Source organism: Parus major, chromosome Z (assembly GCF_001522545.3).
Source record: "Parus major isolate Abel chromosome Z, Parus_major1.1, whole genome shotgun sequence".
NCBI classification, from domain to species: Eukaryota; Metazoa; Chordata; class Aves; order Passeriformes; family Paridae; genus Parus; species Parus major.
The window spans coordinates 9443322-9469008 of NC_031799.1; the positions used below are offsets into that span (position 1 = coordinate 9443322).

Sequence of the window (25687 nt, forward strand, 5' to 3'; positions counted from 1 at the left end):
CCCTGTCACTGGGGCCATGACTTGTTCACAGCGTGGGGAAAAGGCTTGACCAGGACCCAACACTTCTTAAGTCCACACGTGCTATCCATTAGGCTGTAAGACCCTGACAGGAGGTAGATACATAGCTCTAAGTCATATACAGTTTATGAAAACATAATTTACAAGTCAATGATTTAAAATAGAAGCATGCGGAAGAGAAATGGAAGATAAAGGTGGAACCAGCATTGGCTTACTGTAGAGAGCAGCATGAGCTACAAGTAAATAGCAAATGCCACTAAAATGTGAAGAAGTCAAAACTTTACATGGAATTTAAACTAGTTCTTTACATTGGGTTCATGCTGGATTCTTACACCAGCTTGTGACTCCATATATAGCACATTATATGACATTTTTTAATCTAGAGGAGATCTTCACTTGGCTTTGCAAAGTCACGCATGATTCCCCTGATGTAGGACATGGACAGTGGGTCCCAGGTGTGCTGCTCTGCATGTTGAAGATTATATAAAAAGGGGGACTATTACTTTTCATATTCTTTAATACTATTATTGATACTATCATTAAATGAGAGAATATCCCTGAGGCCAGGAAAACCTCAGGAGAGCTAGCACCTGGACCCAGGATTGGTTTCCTTGGTTATTAGAGATGGCTGAATGGTTTTAACAGATAATGATATCTAATTTAATTACATATTAGACAAAACATTTCTGATTGTTATTCATCCAGCCAGGATTAATGAATTTCTAAGTCCTTCCATCCTAAATTTCTTCTACCCTCTCTTCATTTACCTCTTTTGTTTTGAAGCTCATCTGAAATCTACCTGTCTGAAGAGAGATATTTACTTCTCTAACTTGCATGATTTTTTCTTAATGATGATGCTTCCTAAATTCATTTCTACAGTTTATAATTTGTTTCTCAGGTCATCAGAGAAAGCACAAAATCATTCTTCTAAAGCACTGATATTCCACCTTTCTCATCCACTATCTAATATAGAGTTCTTTTAAAAGCAGAACCCTGTAGTAAACCTTGTTGATTTAGAATTCCACTCACCAGCCATTAACTTCTAATCCATGTAGCACCTTTTTTAACTATTATTTCTTCCTCCATAGCATAACTGATGAATTATTGAAATTCGATTTATTTTAACCACATAGTTCATTCTGATGATTGCTAAATAATTTTCTGCTGTGCTGTATATACCACTTACTTTCCAAATGATGGCCGTAATAGAAAACCGTATCAGGAGTCAACTATTTAGTGTATTGCTGGGACAGATATGCAAATTTGGAAGGCAAATTGGCGTGGGAAGGCGTTCCAGCAAAGCCCAGGGTGTTAAGGAATTGTCAGAAACATCGGATATAGCATCAGGAGAGCTGCACTGCAGAGCACTCACCAGCAAGGGAGGAAGAGGGGGCCAGGAGAAGATGAAGCTGTGAGCCTTGGTGGCTCCTTCAGCACCTGCAGCCATGAGTTGTGACATTCCCTGGGCTACCCATGAACAGAGATCCCAGCCCAGGGCGAACCAACCTTCCCACACACCTACAGCCCCAAACTCCTTCCAGACAGGCAAGGAAAAATCCCCCTGCGATTAAGCATTAAACTGTCAGCTAATTCAGATATCTAAACTACAAGCCCTAAATGAAGGTGGTGATGAATATAAGGTTCAAACGTGAAGCTTCTCATCCGGCAGGGGAAATGAAACTAAGAATATTTCGTTTTTTCTAGGGTCTCTAAAAATTTTTCCCAGGAACTCAACATTTGCAAACTGCTTATCATACTTCTGTTGAGGCAGAGTTTAAGAAAACGTCCTGCCTGGCCAGAAGCAATAATTAAAAAGCAATTCTCACCTATTTAAGCTTTTAAACCTACAGAAGGCCTCAGATTTTCTTACTCAAAATAGATGGCAAATCTTGCTTTGCTACCTAATGCCTGCTGGCATTGAAGCAAATCAAATACTGCATTTTTTATTCACAGGCCGTTGTTTTCAAAATAAAGCACTTTGGGGAATAAGTGTTTTACTTCAATTAATTGTGTTTCCTTTCTGGGGAAAAACAAACTAACAGTTTCATTCATTTAGAGAACCTACAGATTTCCCGCTACTATTTTGGAAAAAATATTTTTTCAAGAATGTTAACCCACAAATTCAGTAAATGTGAATACAGTAAATGTATAGGATTTGCAAAATAATCCATTAAGGCCATTATGGTGAATCTCCAAAGGACTAGTGGCCATCAGGAGAGGAAAGGAGACAAAATTGTAACACTATTTCCCTAAAGCCATTTTCACGTTGCAATTTTTTCTTTTACTAATGTCAGTTTGGGAGAAGAAAGGAAGGTAATGATACAGGTGACGGAAAAGAAATTTATTCCCCTGGAAATGTGTTTCAAATCCTATACCTGAGCTTTAAGGAAAACAAAACAGCCTTTATCTATAGTTACCATTTTTATACTACAGTAACTAAAAATATCCCTTAAATTAAATTACTAAGGTCCAGAGTGACCACCTTTGATTCATACTAATTTTAGCAGCTGTTTATATGGACAAATAATTTGAAAATTTTGCTGTTATTAACATCTATCAAATAAGCCACACAAGCAGTGATCCCAGGAATATATGCATAAATTCTTACAGAAATAAATAATAACACAATACCTTTCTGTTTTCTAGGTCTTATGAACCATTTGGACTTGGTATTTAGATTTCTTCTGCTCTGAAGTTCCAGCTAATGACATAAACTACAACAACCGGTAACTTCATTCCTAGAGGACTGGATTATAATCTTTTTTACAATTGTCACATTGTCACATGAAGACCCTAGAAGTCCTTGAAGCTGCACAGGCAGAGAAGAGAGTCGAGTCTTCATCAGCAGTTCCCTCTTCACATTCCAGAATATCCAAATCTACCCAAAATGCACATATTTCTTGCTTCTTAAAGGGATTAACTACTGCACTCTACAAGCCCAATAATCAGATTATATTATGTATATACACATCTTAAAAGCATGTAAAGAAACAATTTTCACTGCTGTCTTGCAAATTCCTAGATAAGACAGGCTAAAATTCCTGGTTGACAGAACCCAGAAATTGCTTTAAATATTTATATGACATTGCCCTCTAGAGGAAACTGAGAAAAATCTGTTTTAATAGAACTCTTCCACAGATGAAAACATGAAATGTTGTTTTCAGCAGAACAATTAGTGTTTGTTAGAAACCATTTTCAGTAAGAACATCACACACTGGTTTGGCTCCATTTGTCATCCAGAAGTTTTCAAGATGGAATTCCCCAACCTCTAGCCTAGGGCTCTGTATTCAGATAGATGGTACCACAAAGTTTACTGGTTAGCACATGTCTGTGCTTTTCTCTTTGATACTAGAATAAAAATAGCCCAGGCTATGAAAATTGGCAAGCACTTAGTAATTCTTTAGTTATGATGGCATAAAGAGACACTAGTCAAAGTGTAGGAGGATGGGAAGGAAGATTTCCCTGACATTTGTTTCATCAAATTGTTACCCTGCTAGTCTGAACCTATTCCAGTGATCAAATAATGCCATAGGAAACACAAGTCAAAGATATTATTATATCAATAAATTATTTATTTTTCCGTGTTGGTGTTTTTTTGGGTTTGTTTTTATTTTTTTTTTGTTGTTTTTTTAGACTTTTTTAATGATCATCTGGATATCTACAGCATCTACTGTGGAGAAGGGTTAAAACCAGACCTTTTCACCTTGTCAAACTATAGAAATGAGTCTTAGGCATCAGCTGAAACAGTAATCTCTTTCAGTCATGTTTCAACATTTCTGTTTTATTTTGAAAAAGCCTAAATCTATTTTCCATCTACCTCTAGTTTCTCACATTCCTGTTAAAGAGGGTTCAGCTGGATGGGATTCCTGAGTCTTGGGTGCTCTGGGGTGAAGTTTGCTGCTTATAACCACCATTTGCTTCACTCTTGTCCTGTTTTGGAAGGTACAAGCATTCTTGAACTGCCCTAAATCTTGTGGCAGTGACTGACAACTTATCTTGTCCCTGCTACTGGCCTGTTAAACATGTTTTCCTTTGGAGGCTCAGGTGATCTTAGTGAACATCATACATTTTACCAGAGAAAGAAGCAAGTACAGTGAGCAATACTGCAGAGTCTGTAGTTGATACATATGCCCTTCCCCTCTTAGCCCACATCTGATAAGAAGGAAACAGAAAAAGAAGTTTCAAGGAACATGTGATATGGCTTGGAGCTGGAGGCAAGTGTCACATCAGCTAAAAAACCAGTGAGTTTTCCATGTTTAAAAAAAATCCCATCCCAAAAGCCATCCACTGCAACAGCTGTCTCTGTGATTATATACCTGTCTCTTTGCTGATCTCACGTATGTTTATTGTATTTATCCTCTCACTTCTGTCCATAGATGGCAGGTTCATGCTGAAAAACCATCTTTCTGAGACTGATGTTGAGCCCCTGACTGTGGAACTGTCTCCTGTTCATCATTTTCCAACCCTTCCTGCTCTGTGCTTTCCAGTCCAGGCCAGATTCTCAGTGACAGGGGTTAAGTGGTTTTAATCTGACATCACTGTTAATGCTTTTAGCTCTGAAGGGTCACAGTTCAGTTCTAGTCCATCTTCCAGGACAGCAACATCACACCCAGAGGCTGGTAACAGGGTATGATCATGGCCTGCTTGCAGAGCAGCCCCAAAACACGTTTAAGAATGAGAATGCTGCTCATTCAGCCCAGTGCTGTAAGAAAAAATATTTGAATGAGGACTGGAGAAGCTCTGCCTTTCCAGGGCTCATGGCACATCAATCAATAAGGGTGGAAAAGGACAACCTCCCAGAATTCTCACTGCCACTCAGTAACTTGGCTCCAGTCACGTCTTCCTCTTGCAGCAGCTCAGAGCTTCTGTCTCAAGAAAATCAGTCCTTAGCCCACAGCTTGCTTTGTGCAAAATTCTGGGCTCCCAGAACATGAAGAGAAAGTCACATTTACAGTTTAGAAGAAGCTGTGAATGACTGCACATGGCAAACTGGTGTGTAAGGGCACAAGCATTACAGAAAGAGAAGGAATAATGGGAACGGAATGTTCCTTGCTTGTGTCTTTGAACATCTGTATTTTTAATTATTGATGGCTAAAACACTGTTCTGTGCTAGCAATGCACTGCTGGAGAGGCTGTGAAAATAACTGATGCTGTGGCTAAGGCCTCACCTGTTACTTGGCTGAGTGGTGGAAAAAAGCGACGCTTATTTTGCACATTCCAGCAGTTTGCCAATTAGCTGAGTTCTGCTGCATCCTGACTGTACTTCTAGATGACCTGAGAGCATGGGATGCTTGCTGCGTGTCAGGCTGAAAATCCCACTCAGGATATAAAAGGGATCCTGCTGGCACTTTGGTATCAGGGTAAATGACAAGGCACAAGGCTGACTCACCAAAACAGGTTGTTCCCACACTGGATGAGCAGAGAGGGAAGAGCAGAGAGGGCAAAGCTCCCTCCCAAACACTGGGCTTATTCTCTTGTAATTACAGCGTGGTCAGAAAAGCAAATTAAATGGAGAGGCACAGCTATACATTGGGCAGCAAGGCAGCGATTTCTAATCAGAACTTTCACAGATCATTAAAACAAACACAAAGCACAGAAAAACCCTCTTTATAACCTCTGAGGTTTTTACACTCCTAAGGCAACACCACCAACCTCTGTCCAAGTCTTTTCAAGCCTGATGCAACGCCTCTGAAAAGCAAGTGTGCAGAGGCTGAGCTGCAAGCAATTTTGGCAGATGACCCTCAGGATGTTGCCTAGTTATACATTAATTCTTCTGGGGAATCACAGTTTCTAGAGAGGTCAGCTCTGTTGTTTGATGCTGACACTATGTGGAAGGCAATGACAGGCATATTGATCCCTAAATTTTTGGACAAAAATGCAAACACATAGAGGATGTGAGCTATTTAAGTCAGTGGAAGTCTTTCTGTCTTTTTTATGGGGTTTAGATAAAACTCATCTGAGCAAGAAGATAAATAAGATGCAAATTTGAGGCAGATGAGGAGTTCATAAAGTCTGTTGAGGAGGCAGTTGTAGTGATGGGATGTTGCTAATGGCCATTGCTACAAGGGAATGGGTTGTGCCTCCACAGAGGCTTGGCATGGGGACATTGAGAGGAACGGCAGGAACTGGACGGTGAGGAGGAGAAACTGAGTGAACACAGGCTCAGATTAATAAAGCAAAGAGGACAAACCAGCTAAATGATCTCTGCTGAGTCTGGGGATTAGTGACCTTCTGTTTAAGACTTTGGCTCTTAAGAGAGGATTTGGAATAAAGCTCATTTCTTCAGAGCAATTTATTTCTCAACACGTGTGGCTAAGTCTGCTCATACCTTCCAGGAAACATAAAAGAAAGACAGAAAAGCATGTCTTTCTTAGTTTCTTAGTCCTGCTATATTTTAAGGGAGAGGGAGGAATTCATACCCACAATCAAGTAGGGGATTTATATCCACTATCAGGGTAAAATACAGCAGCCATGCTTAAGAGCAGACTGCATACTCCAGACTTCAGGAGCACAGTGAGACTTAAACTGTGCCTTGCAAATGTTAGACATGCATAGGCTTTCTCTCATTTTGCACAGGTTCAGCACACATTCACTGTATCCCAGCTCAAAGCAGCTCAACTGGATGAGAAAACACCCAACCAAAATCCTCACATGCTGCTTATTTTCCATCCTCAGGACTCGTGCACCAGGCAGCTTGGAGGGCATGTCAGCACGGGCTTCTCATCCTTGCCCATGATAACAAGCCCCAGGTCTCAACCTCCTTGCCCTGATCCATCACTTAGCAGCATGAAGACTGGTAATATGATATAAAAAAGGAAACTAATTCAATTCCACAACAGGTTGGGGGTATTTTTTAGGTCAGTTATGAGAACTCTATTCCCTGAGACTGCATTTGGAGGCTTAAGTCTCCAGGACCACTCTATTTGTTTTTCACTGTGTAGTCAGTGCTATTAATATTTTAACAAGGAGCTCCCACAGAAATGTTTTCACCTTGGCCAAGGGCAAAGGGACAGGATAAATTTCCATTATTTTTCCTATTAAAACAAAAATATTTCCTTGTGGACATAACCAAGAGAAGGCCCTTCTAACACCAGGCAAAGAAGCTGCTTATACTGAACAGAACTTTGTCTTGTAAGCACTTTTGCTTTAGGAAGAAGGTGAGGAAACACAGTAAAACAGAGCAGTTGATCCACCTGGGAGGTGGGGGTGCTGTGAGACAACGCTTTCTGTGATGACTAGTGATGGTTTTCGTGGGGTGATTTTTCAGTAATATAAAGGATGTATAAAGGAGATTGCACTGACAGGAAGATAAATCCGAAAAAAATTCAATGAAACATAATCCTATCATAGGCAGAGAGATCTGAACCACCCCCTCCCACCCTAACACAGGCATTCATACACCCCAACACTCAACCCTACTAAGGAATGGATTTGTTACCCAAAATGTGGCCTTAAAGCTGGAGCTGATGTGCTGAGGGAGGACAGTCCTTGATCCTGGTTCCTCAGTATCCCATCCCCACACATCCGTAGGGGCACATGGATGCATTTTGAACTCACTGCCAAGTAACACAGTGCAACAAAATCTTGCCTATGCTCCAGAGACAACTGCAGCTGCCAGGACAGGGACAAAGTAGTCATGGCAAGGACAGTCAGCCTCCTGAGGCAGTGACAGTGCCTCAACATGGCATGGCAGGAAGCAGTGCCCCATGGAAAATACAAAACTGGAGCACCTAAATATCAAAGAGTGACCACATTTGGAGGGAAGGATGTTTCTCCCTGCAAGAAAATATTTCTATTGCAGGAGCAAAGCAGTTTATTTTTAAAAAATAATTCCATTCAAACTTCTGAGGGAAGGGGATCTCAATAAAAAAGTGCCCTGAAAGGTGTGCTCTTCAGAAAAAACAGTTTTCAAATAATACTCAGATTTTTGAGCAGCTCTTCTCGGACACAGAAGGGATTTCATCGCTCCCAGCCCCACAGCACATGCACTGCTCTGCAGGTATGGGTCTGTTCCTTGTCTGCAGGGCTCACAACAAGGAACAAAGATTCCCTCCCGAAGACCCCTGTTCAGGGCAGAATCTGTCTCAAATTACAGCCAGGAACTGCATGATTTGTTTCCAGCACCAGCAAGAACTCTTTTTTTGACAAAGAACATCAAGATTTCACCCAGCAGAGCCTGGGACTGTTAATGACTGCCACAGCAGGCAGCACAAAGTGCTACACACATTTTGAGACCTGTAATTTTGTTGGACATTTTGAATTGTCCCCTGTAATCAGCTGCTAGCACTTAAAAAGAGGCAGGACTGTGCTTAGAATGTTGATAATCACACATCTATTAATGCCATTGACCTGTGAGGAGGAGCAGGACTTTACCTTCATAGTTCCAGTTATCCTGGAGGCAGGAACATAACATGTGCAGTAGCAGCAAGCATTCAGAAAAGAACTTGGCTCTACTGAAAATCCTCAGCTTCAAGTGAAGTAAAAACTTCGCCTTCAGTGGCAGCACTTGAAGCTCCCTCTCTATTGCAGACCTGACTCCTGAAGGTCTTTCTCAGCATCTTTGAAAATAAACTGATTTCCCTGAAATCTGGCATGCCATCTCTGTTCTGGGGAGGAGTCTTGGCAACTCCCCCCAGGTCACTGACTGAAGAGACTAAGAAAGCACTGTGCAAAGGTACGGTTGTCAAAACATCTCTCACTTCATTTTTTTGGAAGCAACTCCAGTTTGTGGGTTTAAAATAAGCCAGCCACTTCTCTGACTCTATTCCCACATATGGCAATGTTTGGTAATTTTTGGCAATGAAAAAGATTATATTTTGAAGGAGTGGTTGGGTTTTCTCAATGACAAAATTATAATAATATCTCATGTTTCTACCACACTGTCATCACTGGTAATGTATCTTACTCTGTTTTTTTCAAGAATGAATTTGGAAATCTACTTAGCACTGATTTTAAAGATTAAATGTATATCGTAGCTGTGTCCAAGCACTTCAGCTATGCTTGATGAAATTCATAATCAAACATTTCAAACTGAATTATATTCATGACAAAATAATTCTTTTTTATAATGCTCCCAGGACTTGTTCAATGAAGCCCCATTCAGTTATGTTCAAGAAATGAAAGATTTATCTGTCATCTGCAGAAATACTAACAGCCTCCCTCCAGTAAGTGAGTAATAGCCCAAAATGAGTAGAGTAGATCCAAAATACATAGGAAGTTGTTGTCTGGGGGAACATAACCCACATATTTTGGAGATACAGTTGTACAGACAGAAGATAAATAAATAGGCAGAGTTTTGACTAACCTTTGTTCAGTATGCCAATACAGCTCATTTCCCTGCAATTGTGTTTGATAGACACACACAATTTGCTAACTCTAAAGAGAGCAATAATTTTCCCTCAATCACTAGCATCACCAAAAATGACACCACCTACATTATTCCTCTCTAATGTAATAATACCCTGTTAAGCAAAGAGCTTTGATTTTATTACTGCATAATGTTTCGCTAAATGAAAAGGAAAAAAAAAAAAAAGAAAAAGAACAAGTTCAGCAATAATCAGCCTATCTCTGCTGTTTACATGGAAATCAGGTGGAATTTAAATAAATAACTTTTCTTTAAAGAAGTAATATTCAGCTCTCCTAGTGAGGACAGACAGATGAGTGGTACTCACAGCTGGCTCCTCCAGGAAGTGTTGTGCTGCTCTTACCGTATCAGACCCCATCACCACTCTGAGACATGAGACCACCAGGCAGGTGCCAGAACAGCCCTATCTGTGCAGGGCTGCCCAATCTGTTCCAGCTCCAGCCATCTGCCCCTGCTTCCTCTAGAGGCTGACCACATCCATAGGACAGCCAGCCGAAGGGACTGTGTGCCTTCACCTCTTCTCTCTCATTTTCTGGTGTATTGTGTTTGCCCATTGAAACAGGGAGGGTTTGGATGGGAGGTTGGAACTAGACCTGAGGTTACACGAAGCCCAGGGTCTGTGAGAACACTTCTGCAAACCCTGCTGCAGAGGTGGGAAATGGCAGAGCTGTGAGACCCCCATGCCAAATCCTCCACTGTTAAGGGAATAAAACAGAAGATTCCCTATAGCACCAGTGTGAAAAGCTCCTTCATCAGGCAAGATGGGGCTGCCCTGGAACACTTGGCAGGTGTGGCATAAACACATAAGCAGTGATTTGCCTTGCCCAATCCAGCCTGGTGCTGCAGGACCTAAGGCAGTATTTTACTTTCACTGACCATGTGCAGGCTCCACTAAGTAAATCACAGCACAAATCAGAGCACCAACAGCCCCCTGTATTGACCTGGAAGTGTTTCTCACTCAGACAGAATAATTTGCCAGTCAGAAATTGAATCAGAACTACTATTTAGTGTGCTGTCCTGACCCAACAACACCTTGAAAACCCAAGGGGAAAGGGGCTCTGCTACTTCCATAGCAGCATTATGGAATTGCTATAGGAAAGCCTCTTCTTGGAAGCAGTCTTCCCAGAAGGCAAGCTGATGTTGCCTTTTGACCTATTATAAAGCTAGACAGAACTATGTCCCTTCTGAGCACCCCAATGTAGAAAGCTACTGAAAGACTCCCAAAGTATCCTCAAGCACTCCAGATGAGCAGTGTGGGAACATGGGGCTGGAGCTGCTAGCCAGCTCTCTGATAGGCAAAAGCCAGCTCTCCAAACTGGGAGCATCATCAAGGTCCCAAACTGTCATCCATCAACATCACCCTTGTCAAATAGCAGTCAGCAGTGAGGATGTTTTGGATGCTGAAAATAAAACAGGTTTTGAGTAAGTAATGTCCTAAATTTTGGCCTATATTGGATGTAGAATATTCTAAAACAGGATTTTAAGAACAACGCTGGCCCCACACTACCAAAACTATGCCTTTGTAAAGTCCAAAAATGTAAGGAAAATGGAGCACTTGGTTCACATTAGCTGCAGTTGCAGCTCACTGGTTTAATAACAGAGCTTTCCAAAAGGAACAAGCCCTAAATTAAACCTTATGGGACAGGCCGAAAAGGACAGATATCCAAATATTTTTTACTTCATTGGCTATTATCTCTCATTTTGCATAATAATCTCTTATTAATAAGACAACATTATTGCTGCCCACTGCAAGCAATTCCCTTGTATATAGAAACAGTGACATCTGACAAAGGGGAAACAGCAAACTAACTGACTTTTGCCATAAATACTCTCAGATTTGGAGGTGACTGATACTGCCACAGTACCAATATTTATGCACTCACCGAATCACAAGCTAGGAATTACAGAGGGCTGTTTTCACACATGTAAAACCACAGAAGGTTGAGCTGCTCAGCACCCACAGACTGAGGTGTCACTGCTTTTATTCTGCCACATGTCAGAATTGGGAGTGATGGTCAGCCCAAACTCCTGCCACATTCACTGACTGGTGGGATCACTTCACTAGGACTTGGTTTCCAAAATAAATTCCCTTTTGGCAAGAGGGGAAGTATTTCATGCCCTCAGGAACATTACATTGTAACCTTAGGTATGAATGAATGTTTACATCCTCATCTACAGCAGAGAAAGGTTTCTGCCTTTGCAAAGGGTAATGTCAATCAGCCCACAAAGAGCAAAACTGGGGCAAAAACTGATTTTACAACATGGAATAGCTGAATTAAAAAAAAAAAAAATCACCACAGGAATAATCTGTATCATTGCAAGGATCTTAATTTTTGATTTAAACTCTTAAAGATTTCAAGTTTTCTGGGTCAGGAGACATCAGAAGAGAGCAAATGCATTAAAATCAAAGGGAATTTATTAAAATTAAGTTGTTACAAACTGGAAAACACAAAAATGTCTTGCTTTGAGAAAGTCTTAGACAACATTTAGCTGTCAAAAATGCTTCCCTCAACTGAAATAATTCAAGAAAAATAAAAAGCACCTGTAAAAATATCTTCCAGTGCTGCTGCATCTGTGTTCCTTTTTGCTTAGGAAACGGTTTTATACCAACCCAGGAAAGCTCCTGTTTTAGTGGAGCCTCTCTGGTGATTATGACGTATAATTTTTTGACCCAGTGACCCCTGAAAAATTTCCAGTGTAAGTGTGAATAGCACATGTAGGCTAATTATCAATTTGCTTTTGTTACTTATTTTCTACAAGACTTCAAGAACCAACTGAGGGCTCTCTCAGGGGCTGGAGAGCAAAGGTCAAAAACTCTGCTCCTGGACTTCCATCCATGGTGACTTGCACCATGTGGCACCAGAGACAGCATCTGCTGGTGGCAGCTTTTCCACCCTTACCTTGCTCCAGTGACGTCCACACCGACCATCAGCTGTCCGTTCAGAGAAAGGATCTCATCTTTTAGGCGCACTCTCCCGCACTTCCCGGCCGGGCTGTTCTTCTTCAAGTCTGTCACCCAGATGCACCCGACGTCGAGCACAGGCCCCTTATGCGCCTTCCTCTTCTTTCCTCCCCGACGCTTCTCCCCATAGTCCCCCAGAGCAGGGATATTCCCAAAGCTCAAGCCCAGGACCTCATTTTTCCTCATCTCTTGGGCCAGGTACATGGTGCAGATCTCCGTATCCAAAGTCCCACAGCTCCCTGGCTGCAGGTTGCTCTCATCCAGGGAGAAGTTGAGCTGGATATACTCGCTCAGCTTCTGGACGGCCGAGCGGCAGAGCTGCTGCTCGGCTCCCTCGGCTCCCTCCCTCCGGCTGTTCTGCAGCCACTGGCACAGGAGGGGGAGGAAGACCCCCGCGTTGTCCTGTGTGATGGGCATCGCTGTTCCTGGGCATCCCCTCACGGCATCAGCCCCAGTCGGCTCCCAGGTCGTGCACAGTGGCCCCCCGCAGCCCCTGGGGGGGACACGCTGGAGCGGGGCTGCAGGTCCAAAGCAAGCTCCATCTAGTCTCACGGAGATTTTGGGGGGGTTCCAGCTGACCAAGAGCACAGTCAAGGAAGGATGTTCGGTGTCAGGGCACCACAGCCGGCCCTACGAACAGGCTGATGCTGTAGCTTGGCTGGCGGGCCAAGTTTGCGAGCGTCTGTGGCTGTCCAGGTCTGCCTGCCGCCGGTGTCCGGGCTCCGTCGGGAAAAAAGCGTCCTTCCCACCACGACCACCACAGCGTTTAGGTCCTGCAAGGGCGAAACAGCGTGGTTAGAACAGCCAGAAGCGCTGCGGAACCCGGCAGCCCAGGCCCGGCGGCCCAAGGCCGGCTCGCACGGCCCGGCCGCTCTCCTTCTGCGATTTACCACTTGAGGGCACCAGCTGCTCTCCTCAGCAAGGGAATAAAAGGTCACCGTCAGCTCCCGACCTTGGCGGGGAAACAGGGATTGCAGAGCCCTGGGGATGCTCCTGCCGCAGCTCCAGGGCTCCCACCGAAGCGGAGGAGAAATTCCTGCCAAACCCGCTCCAAGGGCCGCCGGAGGGGCACCGGCCTCACCAGCCCTGCCGTCCGTGCCAGTCCTTTTGGGCTGGGATAGGCTTAAACCGGGCTCTGCCCGGACTCAGCTCCCCAGCAAGCCGCAAGAAGGATGGGCAGCAGCAATCACCAAGGGTGAGGACACCAATGGGGCCCTCCTTTCGTGGCAGCAGTGGCTCACAGCCGCCTTGTGGGTAAGGCATCAAAGGGAATTGACTATCCAGTCTCCTGGGAAAGAGTAGGGCAGGCGAATTCCCTCATTTTCTGCAGTTTGGAGCGGGAGGCACACAGGCAGCCAGGAGGCAGGGGGAGCTGGGGCAGGCAACAGGGCGAGACGGGGTTTTTTTGCCAGGATCATTAGGATCTATGAAAGAAGAAAAAACCCTGACACTAGTCAAGTCTGGATGACTGGATTCTTTCAGGGCTTTATTTTCTAGCAGTGGTTGCTGCTCAGTGAGCTGTGCACCAGGAAAGCAGAAGAAAGCAACAGCTACAGTCTTGCAGCCTGCAGGTCTGCTCTTGCAGATGTGTATGAAAGGCTTGTGTTAGGTAGAAAAGCTGTAGAAAGAGCTTATAACCCCAAAAGAAAGACTGTAGAGGGAGGCTCTTGCAAAATCCTGCTGCCCAGAAGCTGTATCCAAAATTCTGCCACCTCCTTGGCTGTGGGGCACACTACCTAGATGGACAGGAGTGACCCCAAGGAAGCTCAGGCAGGGACAGATCAGGGCCACATGTGGTGCTCATACAGGAGGACACCAGCATCTTCACCAAGAGGGTGGTGTTACACCAGCGGCTCAACAGGGACAGACATCAGCTTGGGAAAGGAGGAACTTGCCCCCTGCTTAGTCAGAGGGACTTCTGAGTTAGGCTCTGGGTAGTAAAAACAGGGAAGAAAAGGGGAAGAATAAAGACAGAAACTGCCCAGGCACATGTCTAAAACAAGAGGTGATAATACAGACACAGACTGACTAGGAGATAAGATTAAATCCTCCGAACATTTTAAATAACTAATGCAATACTGGTGAATATGTGGGGCTTTTATTAACACAGACCTTAAGTCTTATTTAAGATCTCATATTTAAGACAAAAGCAATGATTTAATTGACATAACTGGAACTTGCTGTAGTAAAACCTAGATCTGGAATATTGATCTAAAAATGCATAGCTTGTATATGGACCAACAAAAAGAAAGTAGAGGCAGAATCCCTTGGCACAGAGGATGATGTGAATATTTTCTCTGAGGTCCAGAACAAAGGGGAGGAAGAACTGAAATTATCTGGTTAACAATAAAGGTGGAAAGCACAAGACAATACAAATACAGGGGAGGGCACAACAAACACTAAACCAAGAACCTGATAACAGCTGACAAAATGGTAATAGGAAAGTGCAAGCATGAGATATCTGCTAGGAAAGGAGAGCAGTAGGAGATAGAAAGTCCTGGTGCCTTCAGAGCAACATTCTCACATAATGGATGGGGTCAAGTAATCAGCAGGGAAGTGCCTCCAGAGAGAGATGTGTTGAGGGTAAGAAGGTGGAAAGAAACTCATGTAAGAATGCCTGTAAAATCAAGGGATTGGGAGCAGAAAAACAGAAATGCCTGGCTTCAGTGGATTAAAAAAAAAAAACCAAACTGCTAATAGAAAATTCATGGAGAGGAGTTTAAAGGAAAAAGAAATCAAGGTGAGCTGTAGTTTCTCGAAGAAACAATATTTTGTGCTTAAAAGGCACAGGAACAATAGCATCTCAATGAAGAAAGATCAGAAGACTTGGCAGCATCATGAGCTTTTCATTTTCCTCAAAGACAAGAAGAAAGAACACTAAAAGGTTACTGAGCACAAGTTTAAAAAAATAGTGTGAACACATAGGCAAAAATAATAGAAACATAAGAGCATAAAAATGAAATAAAACTTGCAGAAGATAAAAAAAAGTTACCCTTTATATGCATATTAATACCAAGAAGGCAATCCGGAAGAATGTTGCTCAGAGAGAAAGTTATTGAAAAATGACACCAAAAGATGCAACACTGGTTTGAGTTTTGCTTTAGTCCTTGTTAAAATTACCAACTATACATAGGGAATTAGTACACAGTATGGCACAATATCACTACAAAGGCATACTGTCCTCTTCTCTGCCTGTTCCAGAGTAAGAGATCAGTCAAAGTCAGGTATTTCCAGTCCAGCAGAGTGGGATAAACCATCATTTAAATTTCCTGCAAAACCAGCTAAAACCATCTCAGATACTGCTGGTCACTTGTGAGAACTCAAACAAATAAGGGGCCAGAATTAAGGACAACAGTAAATGCAGTGGCATTCAAGGGTAGGAAGAGAAGCAGCAGAAAAATGTGACATCAGTCAATCTGGCATCAATCATCCTAAAAACTCCAAATCAAACAGAGAAATAGTTTGCATGTTTGTGGGAGAGAACAAAAATCTAAGGAGTAGCAGACACAGGAGAGGCAAGAATAAAATAATGTGAAATCAAATTAATTTCTTTTTATAATGGAGAAGTTGTTGGATGTCATTTATCTGGGCTTTATTACAGCTTTTGTCACTGTCTCAAACAACTTTCTCATAAATATACTAGGGAAATATGATTAAATGAGACTACTATAAATCCATACCCAGGGAGTAGTTATTAATGACATTCTGTGAAAACAGAAGGACATTGCAAGTGGAGCGCTGCTGGATCTGTAGAGTCTGGTTCTGCTCAGCACAGTCATTAGTGACCTGGACAATGAAAGTGAGTAAACATATTAAGTCTGCAGATTACACGAAGCTGGGCGTGTCTGCAGACACACTGGAGAACAGGATTAGCATCTAAAACAGCTTGGCAAAAATCGGAAAAACATACTCTGAAAATTAGGGTAAAGTTCATCAAGGACAAATGCAGATCAGTACAAAAGGAATATCTCACTTAGAAAGGGTTGGCTATGTGGCAAATCTTTGGCAAGAGATGCAGCATTTTCACAGAATCACAGAATGGATTGGGCTAGGAAGGAATGTTGTCCTAAACCCCCCTGCCATGGGTAGGGACACCTTCCACCAGACCAGAGCCCCATTCAGCTTGGCTTTGAACCTTTTCCAGGGTTTATAGGGAATCATTCCTGTCAATCTCCTACTGTTGGAGAAAAACAAGGGTCATTGTCCCAGGATGTGTCAGTGGGGACAAGGCCAACAAGGCACATGAAGTATTTCTGTAGATTCACAAAGGTCTCAGCAGCAAAACTGCCCCATTGGAGCAGAGCTCTGACATGACTTGCCAGTCTTGAAAGTGTGACTTACCAGGAAATAAAAAATCAGGGCCTGCTAAAAAGGAGAAAGTATTGCAGGTAGGGTGTGAGAGCACAAGTTAAAGGTCCTCATGTATTTTTAAAACGCCCCAGAGTGACCATGAGAAGGAAAGTCATCTATTCCTCTTGTCCATGATGGAGTAATGTATGTGAATGACATCCAGATAGATTTAGGGTAGTGGTTAGGTAACACTCAGAAGTGTTAATATCAAGGCACTGGAGAACACCATCTCAGGTTCTGGAGTCTCCATCACTCATGGTCTCTGCACAAGGTCAGACATCTGCCATAAACAATGATTAGAGCCAATATCTCTTGGGCTGTGGAAACAGTACATGTCACCATTTCAATCCCTCTAACTTTTACTTCCTTCAATATAATTTTCTGTCCTTGTGAGAATAAAGTAAGGTGTTATTTAATGGATAATATCCCATGAGTTATGTCAATGACATCCTCGTGACAATGACACTCTTTGTTTTAACAGCAAATTTTGGTACAGCTCTCAGTGACCATACAGGGCTCAGAACCATTCAAGCTCTAGAGAAGATTAGACCAGATCACTCTTTGAGGCCCTTTTTCCCTAACAATTTAATGAGTTTTGCTGTCAGCTGTTCATCAGTTTTGACATTGGGCATACATATTATGGACTATCTTTTCCCAGCTATCCCCAGATCAAAAGCACTGCCAGGATCTCCAGCCTGGAGATCTTGGGGCTCCTTGAAAGCAGCTCAGAGTTCTAGCTCAAGTCTCCAAACGTCCTGTGCATTGGCAAAGGGCACTGATGTTGACTTCAGCTTCAATCCTGCAGTTAGCTGGCTGGAGCGTTCAAAGGCGTCTGCATTCCACACAAAACTCATCCATCATTCATTTAGCAGCATTGCTGGAGGGCTCTCCCCCTCCATACACACACATCCCTCCAGAGATGGAGGATGACGGCCTCCTCCACGCTGCCGGAGGCAGGCAGCCTTCAAAACCCCATTCCTTCTCCCCACAGGAGAAGCTGCGGGCATCGATACGCTGCGGGTTGCCTGTCTACGCCCCTGAGCTCACTGCAGAGCCACGGCAGACACTTAAATTAATCATGTAGGTAATTATACAGTACTTTCAAGGGATTTGATATTCTCAAACAAAACCTTCTGGCTTTGGAAAAATTACTCCAGACAATAAATAGGAAATACTCCTTCCAGATGTAACAGACAACACAGCGCTGAGCTGAATACCTCTGTGCTGGTAAGAAGAGTGGTTCAGGTGTCCACTGCCAATGAAAGCAAAAAATAGAAAGGTGGTAAGCTGTTCATGAAGGGAAAAAAATAGACCTGCCTGATAAAAATTGAAACCTTAACGCTAAGAAGAAATTTATTTTTACTCTTGACTTCCACAAAATAGACTCAAGACCTATATGAGAAAATTTCATGGAGTCACCACCACCCTGCTTACTTTCTGTAGGTGACAGATCTGCCAGACCACCCCACCTGGCTAGCATCAAGTACAGACCTATGTGCAAATTACTCTAATTTTATGCCCACCCCAGAATTGCCTTGACTTGTCTGGAGTAAAACAAGCCAGAACTGGGATTGAGCAGCCCCCTGGGCCCTAAATCCCCTGTCCTGTGAAAAAGAATCTCTGTTCCTAGGGACAACTTTCCACCAAAGAGATTTTGTCCTGGTTGCTCTGAATCCCTCTGAGGCTACTGATTCACACTCTATGGTAATTAAATCTCCCATCTTAGCTAGATCTCAGTAGTGTTGTCTATTGAGATTTTTCATTAGCAGTTTCAAGGATAAAGTGAACTAAGATTTTGCAGATAGGATGTTTGCAAGCACAGAACATCTCAACTGGGAAAGTACTGGGGAGGGAAATGTCAATTAATACACTGAATATGATATGGAAACAATATTAGTCCTGTTCAAATAGAAGGATCATGGTGGTGCAGAGTTAGCATGACCACTCAGTTTGAGGAGGACCCACAAAGGGGATCAGCCTTTCATGGGATTTAATCTTAAAGAGACTCTCACCATGCTAACTGGTTTTAGGGCTCAGGCTTACACCCACAGCTGTGGCAGGCCATGGACTGAACCCAGAGCCAACCCACAGCACAGGCCAGGTGCCCACTTTTGCAAGAAGAGAAGCTTTTGGGCCAGATGCTCTCAGAGGAACAAAAAGATGCTGCAAAAACCTTGATAGAGGCATGGTCCCCTCTTACCCAGCAGTGCCAACCTCCAAGTCCCACTCCATCCGATCCAACCACTAAATAACCAGCCACTTTGTATGGCTGCAGCCCGGGTGCATCCTTCTTCCCAAAGGTGTGCCAGCACCTGGTGAGCAGAGCTGCCTGGTCCCCTTCCTTGTGCCACCAGCAACAAAGATCCTCGTGGGCATCACCAAATCCAGATTCCAGATATCACAGCAAATTTTTCATGGTCTAATAAATAAAACTCATCGAATTTCAAATAGAAGAACACTTACATCTCTTATATTTTGCTGGAATGCTGCCCCAACACTTTGCATAATTGGAAATAGTCTGTATTCTGGCTTAAATGTACACATAATCAGTTTATACACACAGACATGCAGCTTCTACAGCTCTCTGCTCTTCTTAGTGTTTATCAGCTCTTCTCACCTTCATCCCTGGAGTATTTACAGCCAGAAAAATCAGCTTTTACCTGCCCTTGTTCCACCCAGCACACCCATATAAGTTGTGCTCTCAAAAGCTGAAATACCACCCAAGTAAATAAACTGGCTATCTTCTTCTCCATTCTTCAGTGGAAGATTATTGTTTTTATGTATTATGTATTTATGGCTCAGGAAGTAACACACTTTCTTCCTTCATCTCCAGCCTTTTAGTCCAAAATACCAAGTTAAACATACATGATGTAGATGAAGAGACAATGTTTCTTTGAGGCTTTCTTAAGGCAGCACAAAAGCAGTCTTAAATGATTGCGTATGGAAAAATAAGAATATTTTCTTTAAAAAAGTTGAGGCTGGAATTGTCAAAAAGCATATGCGGATATTCAGTGCATAAACAATAACCTTATTTCTTTTCTGACAAATTGAGCTTTTTCTTCCTATGTTGTCCTCAAAGGAATTATGTAAAGAGCTCAAATAATAGCTTTCTCATAGGGGGAAACAGAAATGCAGAGGGTCATTAAAATGTCCCATTACTGATTTTTAAAAGGTGATTTGTGCAAATGGCCAAGACCCAATCCTCAAGGATAACCCCTTTGGCATTTCCAGCCTGGCCTAAACTTCCAGAAAAACATACATACAGTTATTCCAAAAATTGTTTTCATCCCCTGAGTGAGATCACTTTATAATTGCTTTAAAGGTTATGTTTGACATATACCGTAAATCTTTTTATATATAGATGAAAGCATTGTACTTGTTTTCCTAAAGTCATCTGGGTGTTTCAGCACCAGAGAAATAAATCCACTACCAGCAAAAGACATTCATTTACTAATTTGTGTTCAAGTGTAGTTTCTACTTATTAGTTAGAAAGTAATAGCAAAAAAAAAAATAAAAATGTAACAATAGAGAAAAGCCCATCTTGAAACTGCATTGAGGTTTTTCACTAAAAGACATGCTATTGTCCAAAGATGGTTTTGCTGTAATGAATGGTCTGAGGTCTGAAATCCTTCAGGACAGCAGCAAATCTCTTTTATTCTGGATTACCCAGTGGTACAAATCAGATCCAGGCACATGGTTATGTTTCTGCTGAATTAGCCAGAGTGCACATTTACAGGTCAGCTTTATGCCAGCCATAGGAAGACTTCTGATATTTGACCTGGCAATAAAAATTTAAATCTTACACTGGGAGGCTTTGAGAGATTTTGAACAAATTTGAATTGACAGCAAGTTTTATAGCAGTCAGCATTTTATATTTCATGGCCTCAATACTTTTAGTACAGCTGTAGGAGCCCTAAATCTGGATTTTCTGCACAGTCAAACCACAGCCTCAGGTTTGACCTCCACACAAGTAACCAACAGGAATACAGGAATATTAAAACTGGGGTTTTTATTCCTTAACATCAGCTGAATCCTCATCCGAGCTTGTCGCCATAGGCTCAATTTCTGCCCAAAGGAGAGGAATAGGCACTCTTAGGAAGTAACATTTATCTGGCCCCTTGCACGTTTATTTTCAGACTAGATGCATGACATCTTTCAAGTGCACTTTCTGCTCCATTACCTAAAAAATGTGTGGCCAAGTAAAACAGACATATCTGAAAATGATCAGATGAAATCTGCTTTAAACCAGTTAACCAGGCAAACTGGGAAAAGAAAAAAAAATCTAATATAGCATAGCTAAATAAAGGCAGTGGTGAAACTGTATCAGTTCTTGCAGACAGGTTCCCTGCAATGCTTTCTTAACTCCTTTGATTTTCAAGTATTTATGTCCACTATATTAAAGATCAAAAGACCTGTGCAAACATCTAAACTTACTAAATCAAACCTAGTAATTGCCAGGACGTTTGCAGTATCAGCCCAAGCAAGCCCTGAGAACAAAGAACAGTTCACCAAGAGGACACTGAAACAGCCGAGCATGGAAATGCAAAATTCTTGCAGGAAACATTACACTCTAAAGGGGGGCACAACAGTTAGGTAAAAACCTAACTATATGCTTGGATGTGTTTTGAAAACCTCACCACCAAATAGCTCTCAACAGGAGTTACTTATTTCCAGGTACTCTCACAGTATCCAAAACGCTGGCAATTAGTAAAATCTTTCCCTAAGGAAATGAGATTGTGCCCATTTTTATAAAGAGGGAATGGAGCTACAAAAAAGTAGGCATGCCATACAGCCTCACCTGAAGCTTTCCTGTAGGCACAGGGCCACTGGAAAATTTCATAAAGACCATATGTGCCTCTACTACTAAGTGCCATGTAGAACACCATGTCCCACCAGAGGATGGGAAGAGAGCTCTCCTAATTCCTTCTACCCTTGCTCCAGATTGTCTGAGTGTACTGCAGGACTGTCCAGGGACAGTGTGCTTCCACTACAGCAGCTTCCACCACCAGTGTTACTCCAAGGCCATAGGATATGTCCTTGTCAGCAGCGCTGCTCAGGAGGAGCTGCCTCAGCTCTCACAAAACCAACCAGTGCCTCCTGGTAGAAGCTACTTATTCCTTCTAGAGCTCTGAAGATATCCACTTCCTCCTTCCTCTTAATGTCCATACAACATAAGCAAGCTCATAAAAAGAGACATATTTCCAAAACATATTGAATGAAATTATACGAGAAATCAGGGATCATAATATCCCAGAAAGTATTTCACAGTGGACCAGGAACATGGTGAGATTTAAATGATATTACTAAAAGTAGTGTGAATAGGTGAAAGCTGAAAAACACATTCATTGTATGTCAGCAGTTAACAGTAAAGCTCTGGACCATCAGGTCAGACAGCACAAGCCCCTTCCTTACTGCAGTCTTGCCTACGTTTAAGAGTATGGTGTCCTCTGGGGACAGCAAATATGATGTATTTTGGGATGGTGAGCAATCATACAGGCAGCCCTGCTCTGAAAGCAGAGAAAACCAAAGCTAGTTATGTTGCAGATGGTAATAAAATGCTGAGCCAGAGCTGCAATAATGCAGTTTTAGCTCTTTTGTGCATTAAATAACTAGGTTGTTTGACCTTCTTGGTTTGGTAAGGAAACCTCCCAAGTGCACTTTTCAACAAACCAAAACTGCTGTGTTGCAAGAGGAGATTCAGAGACAGACAGTGCACTTTTAAACTGGAGAGACAGCCAGGCTCAAACCACTGGGCTGCATTTTCCACCATCATTCAGATGAGTTAAAAAGAGACAGCAGAGGAGGAAGCATCCATCTGGCCATCCATTATTAATGAGAGGATCAAATCTAAAACTCTTTCTGATACTGATACAGAGCCCTTTAGTATGATCAAATTATTCTCTTTCCTCCTCACCCTCTTTATACACAAACTGTCTCCAGCAGCCTCTTCTTCAAGTCCAGGTCAGGTGGGAAAATGAAGAAGCTTTGCAATTTCTAAGTGGCTTTCTAAATCTTTCCAATATTCTTATTTTCAATGTACTTTTGAGTACTGAAGGAAGATAGGCTTGCCTTTTTGCATTCATTTAAACTGGAATGAAACAACTTACTTCAGACAAGACTAAAAACCACCTAATTCTCACATGATCTGGTGTCCCAGACTGTATCAAAGCAAACTTCTTTAGCTGTCAGATCATTAAAACTACTTATCTACCTCTAAGCCCTTAAAGACTATTCAATTCGATAGCAGAACAAAAAAAGCTTGTTTAAGGAACCAAGTTATTGCAAGCTTGTTCAACGATGAAAGAACTGTATTTAAAGAGTTTCTTGAAGAATAGTACCCATCCAGTTTTGCAATTATTCAGCCTTCTCTGTAGACATGTAGAACAAGCCTAATCATCCTTTGGATCTCTTCCACTTGCCGAACAGTTCAGAGCTGATGCTGGGAAGCACCATTATGAATTTTCAGAGTACTCAGAATTTGTTTCTGACATAATTTATAGAAGTAAAAATCTGGAGTAACATAATTAGTCTGTAATGCTTTTCTGATTTATACTACAATTGTGTAACCGCAGAGGAAATCTAATTTTAAGTATGCAGATTCCAAGAAACATCCCTTTTCCAAGTTTGAAAATAGCACAGCTCTATCACACACACATACACATTTTCACACAGAAAACTAGTCACAACTGTAGGCATATAAGTAACAGAGTTAGACTTCAAATTTACATTTAGAAGCTAAATAAGTGACCCACTTTTTCAAGGTCCTCGCTAATGTTACCTACTCCTGTATGACTTTGAAACAGACCTCTATTTACCTATACCTTGATAGCCAAAACCCCAGATTTCCCAATTGCAAGGCCTCCTGAGGGACTGGGCTTCCATGTAATGTTTTGAACACTCCTACAGAAATTTACTGTACACTCCAGTTCTTTCTGAAGACAACACTTATATTAAAATAAGGACAAAAGTAGATCTGTAATTATTTTTAAATGCTTCCACTCTTCTCAAGATCTTCCTGTGGGAAACATCTCTGCAATAATTATTCATTAAACAAGAAAATGTAAATAACATGTTAAATTTGGACTGCATTGTCTGCAGGAGTCATGCATCTAGTATTACAAACAAACCACAAATATCTCATGTTCCAATACTGTGATTCTATATTAAACAAACAAATGTCCTCAACAAGATGTTTAAATTATATATTGATAAGCACCAAGAAAACAAACAGATTACAGCACTGCAAAATGAATAAACTTGGAAGGTGGACTGAAGATATTTCACCATCAAAAAACTGATACTGGAAAGGCAAAAATTTTAAATAAATAAATAAATAAATAAATAAATTGCTTTCTATTTTCTCATAAATCTGAATTTAGACAAACAAAATTATTATTATTACCAGCTATAACAAGACATATTTCCACATCACTATTCCCAAAACCCATTAATCATCTCTAATCTGACCTGAGCACTGGAAATAATTCACAGCCTACTGTAGGTGCTCCCAAGCAAGTGTGCCAAGTAGAGCTTAGGAAAGGACTTTCAGAGAAGATCCTTCCCATCTTGGCTTTTGCAGTGTCCTGGGGTGACTTTATGATGCTGAATTGTATTTGTCTGTTTAGCCCAGAAATAAGTCCTGCACCTTTAAGACTGGTTCAGAGAGCAGAGTGGGGAGAAGAAGTGTGCAGTTTGTCTGCAGGAAATGCACTTGCTCCCCAAATTCCTCCTCACTGACTCTGTGTCTGCAGCACGGACAGCAGGACAGAGCTCTCCTTTGCTTTTCGTTTGGTTTTAGCTGGCTGAGGCAGAGAAGTTCCCCAGACTGTGGCTTTTTCTTTTCCTGGAACTGATCAGCCTTGCTCTGGACCGAAAACCCAGAAAAACCCCAGGAGCTCACACCTGTGGGCCACCAGGGTGTGGGACCTGGCACTTTCCAGCACAGGAGGGACTGATAAAAGACTGAGTGAGCCGAGCTACACCCCATGAAAAGGACTCTCTGAATTTGCCATCCCTTCAGAACAACGACAGGTTCCATTGATGCCTTAAATTTTAGCTTTCATATCTTCCAGATTCTGTACTGCATGATGATATAACTCTGAGCTTCATATAAAGTATTAGCAAGATCTCCTCACAGTTTAGTTAGACAAAACAATCCTTTTCCAGCCTGAGAACCAAGGACACTGTTGCAGCTTCAGACCCCAAAAAGGATAAACAACAGTGAATTGAGGAGAGCAATCTGGGAGGATGGGACTTCAGAACCTGAAGCTGTAACTGGACAATTGACCCCAATAAGCAAATGGACCAAACTTATAAAAGTGTGAAAATGAGTAACCCATTGTCCATCTTGGGTGTAGCCACAGCCAGGCTCCTGTACTGCCCAAGGTACAAAGATATGCTTTGAAGGCCTTTTTAATAAATACCTATTTTATTCCTTTAACACTGTCTAGCCTCTGTTCTGGGTAGCTTCTCAAGGCATCACCATTGTTCCATTTTACTCATTTTTTCATGATTGTGAGTACTTTGCTTGTTAAATAAACAGTTTTTTCCACTTTTCTCAAAGCAGATTTACTTCCAGAACTAGTTGGGGGAGGGGCAACTTGGATCTGCTTTCTAAAGACTACTTAAAAAGTTTCCTCCCAAAATTCACCCTAAACAATGACAGGCAGATCCCTTAACACTACTCACTTACTCATCATCACCAATGTTCTCTTTCACTTCTCAGTCAGCTGGGAGGTGAAAAACCAAAGGACTTTCAGAAAACAGTTTACATATCTACCACCAATATCTACCTGGAAGCAATATCTGCATTTCTCTTCAACACTGCATAGTTACACTTCACTCCTTCTCCATGAATGGTTGGTCCAGGTGTGTGAAGCACTTTTCACACATCAGCAGAGCTCAGCTTTCCTCACTATAGCCCTGACAGGCAACAGCACACATGAAGGTGACTGTTCATCACCTCCTTAGGGAATGCAACTCCAAAACCAGAA

At 42.1% G+C, this 25687-nt stretch overlaps 1 protein-coding gene across 3 annotated transcripts in view; it reads right to left on the bottom strand.

The window, feature by feature from the left end:
• Positions 1-25687, bottom strand: part of PDZD2 (PDZ domain containing 2) — a 175962-nt gene that overhangs the window by 123988 nt on the left and 26287 nt on the right. For all 3 annotated transcript variants that reach the window (XM_015653548.2, XM_033520415.1, XM_015653547.2), the window contains exon 2: positions 12283-13117. In XM_015653548.2, the coding sequence (XP_015509034.1) occupies positions 12283-12761 (479 nt within the window). In that variant the 5' untranslated portion in view covers positions 12762-13117. The remainder of the gene's footprint in view (positions 1-12282; positions 13118-25687) is intronic.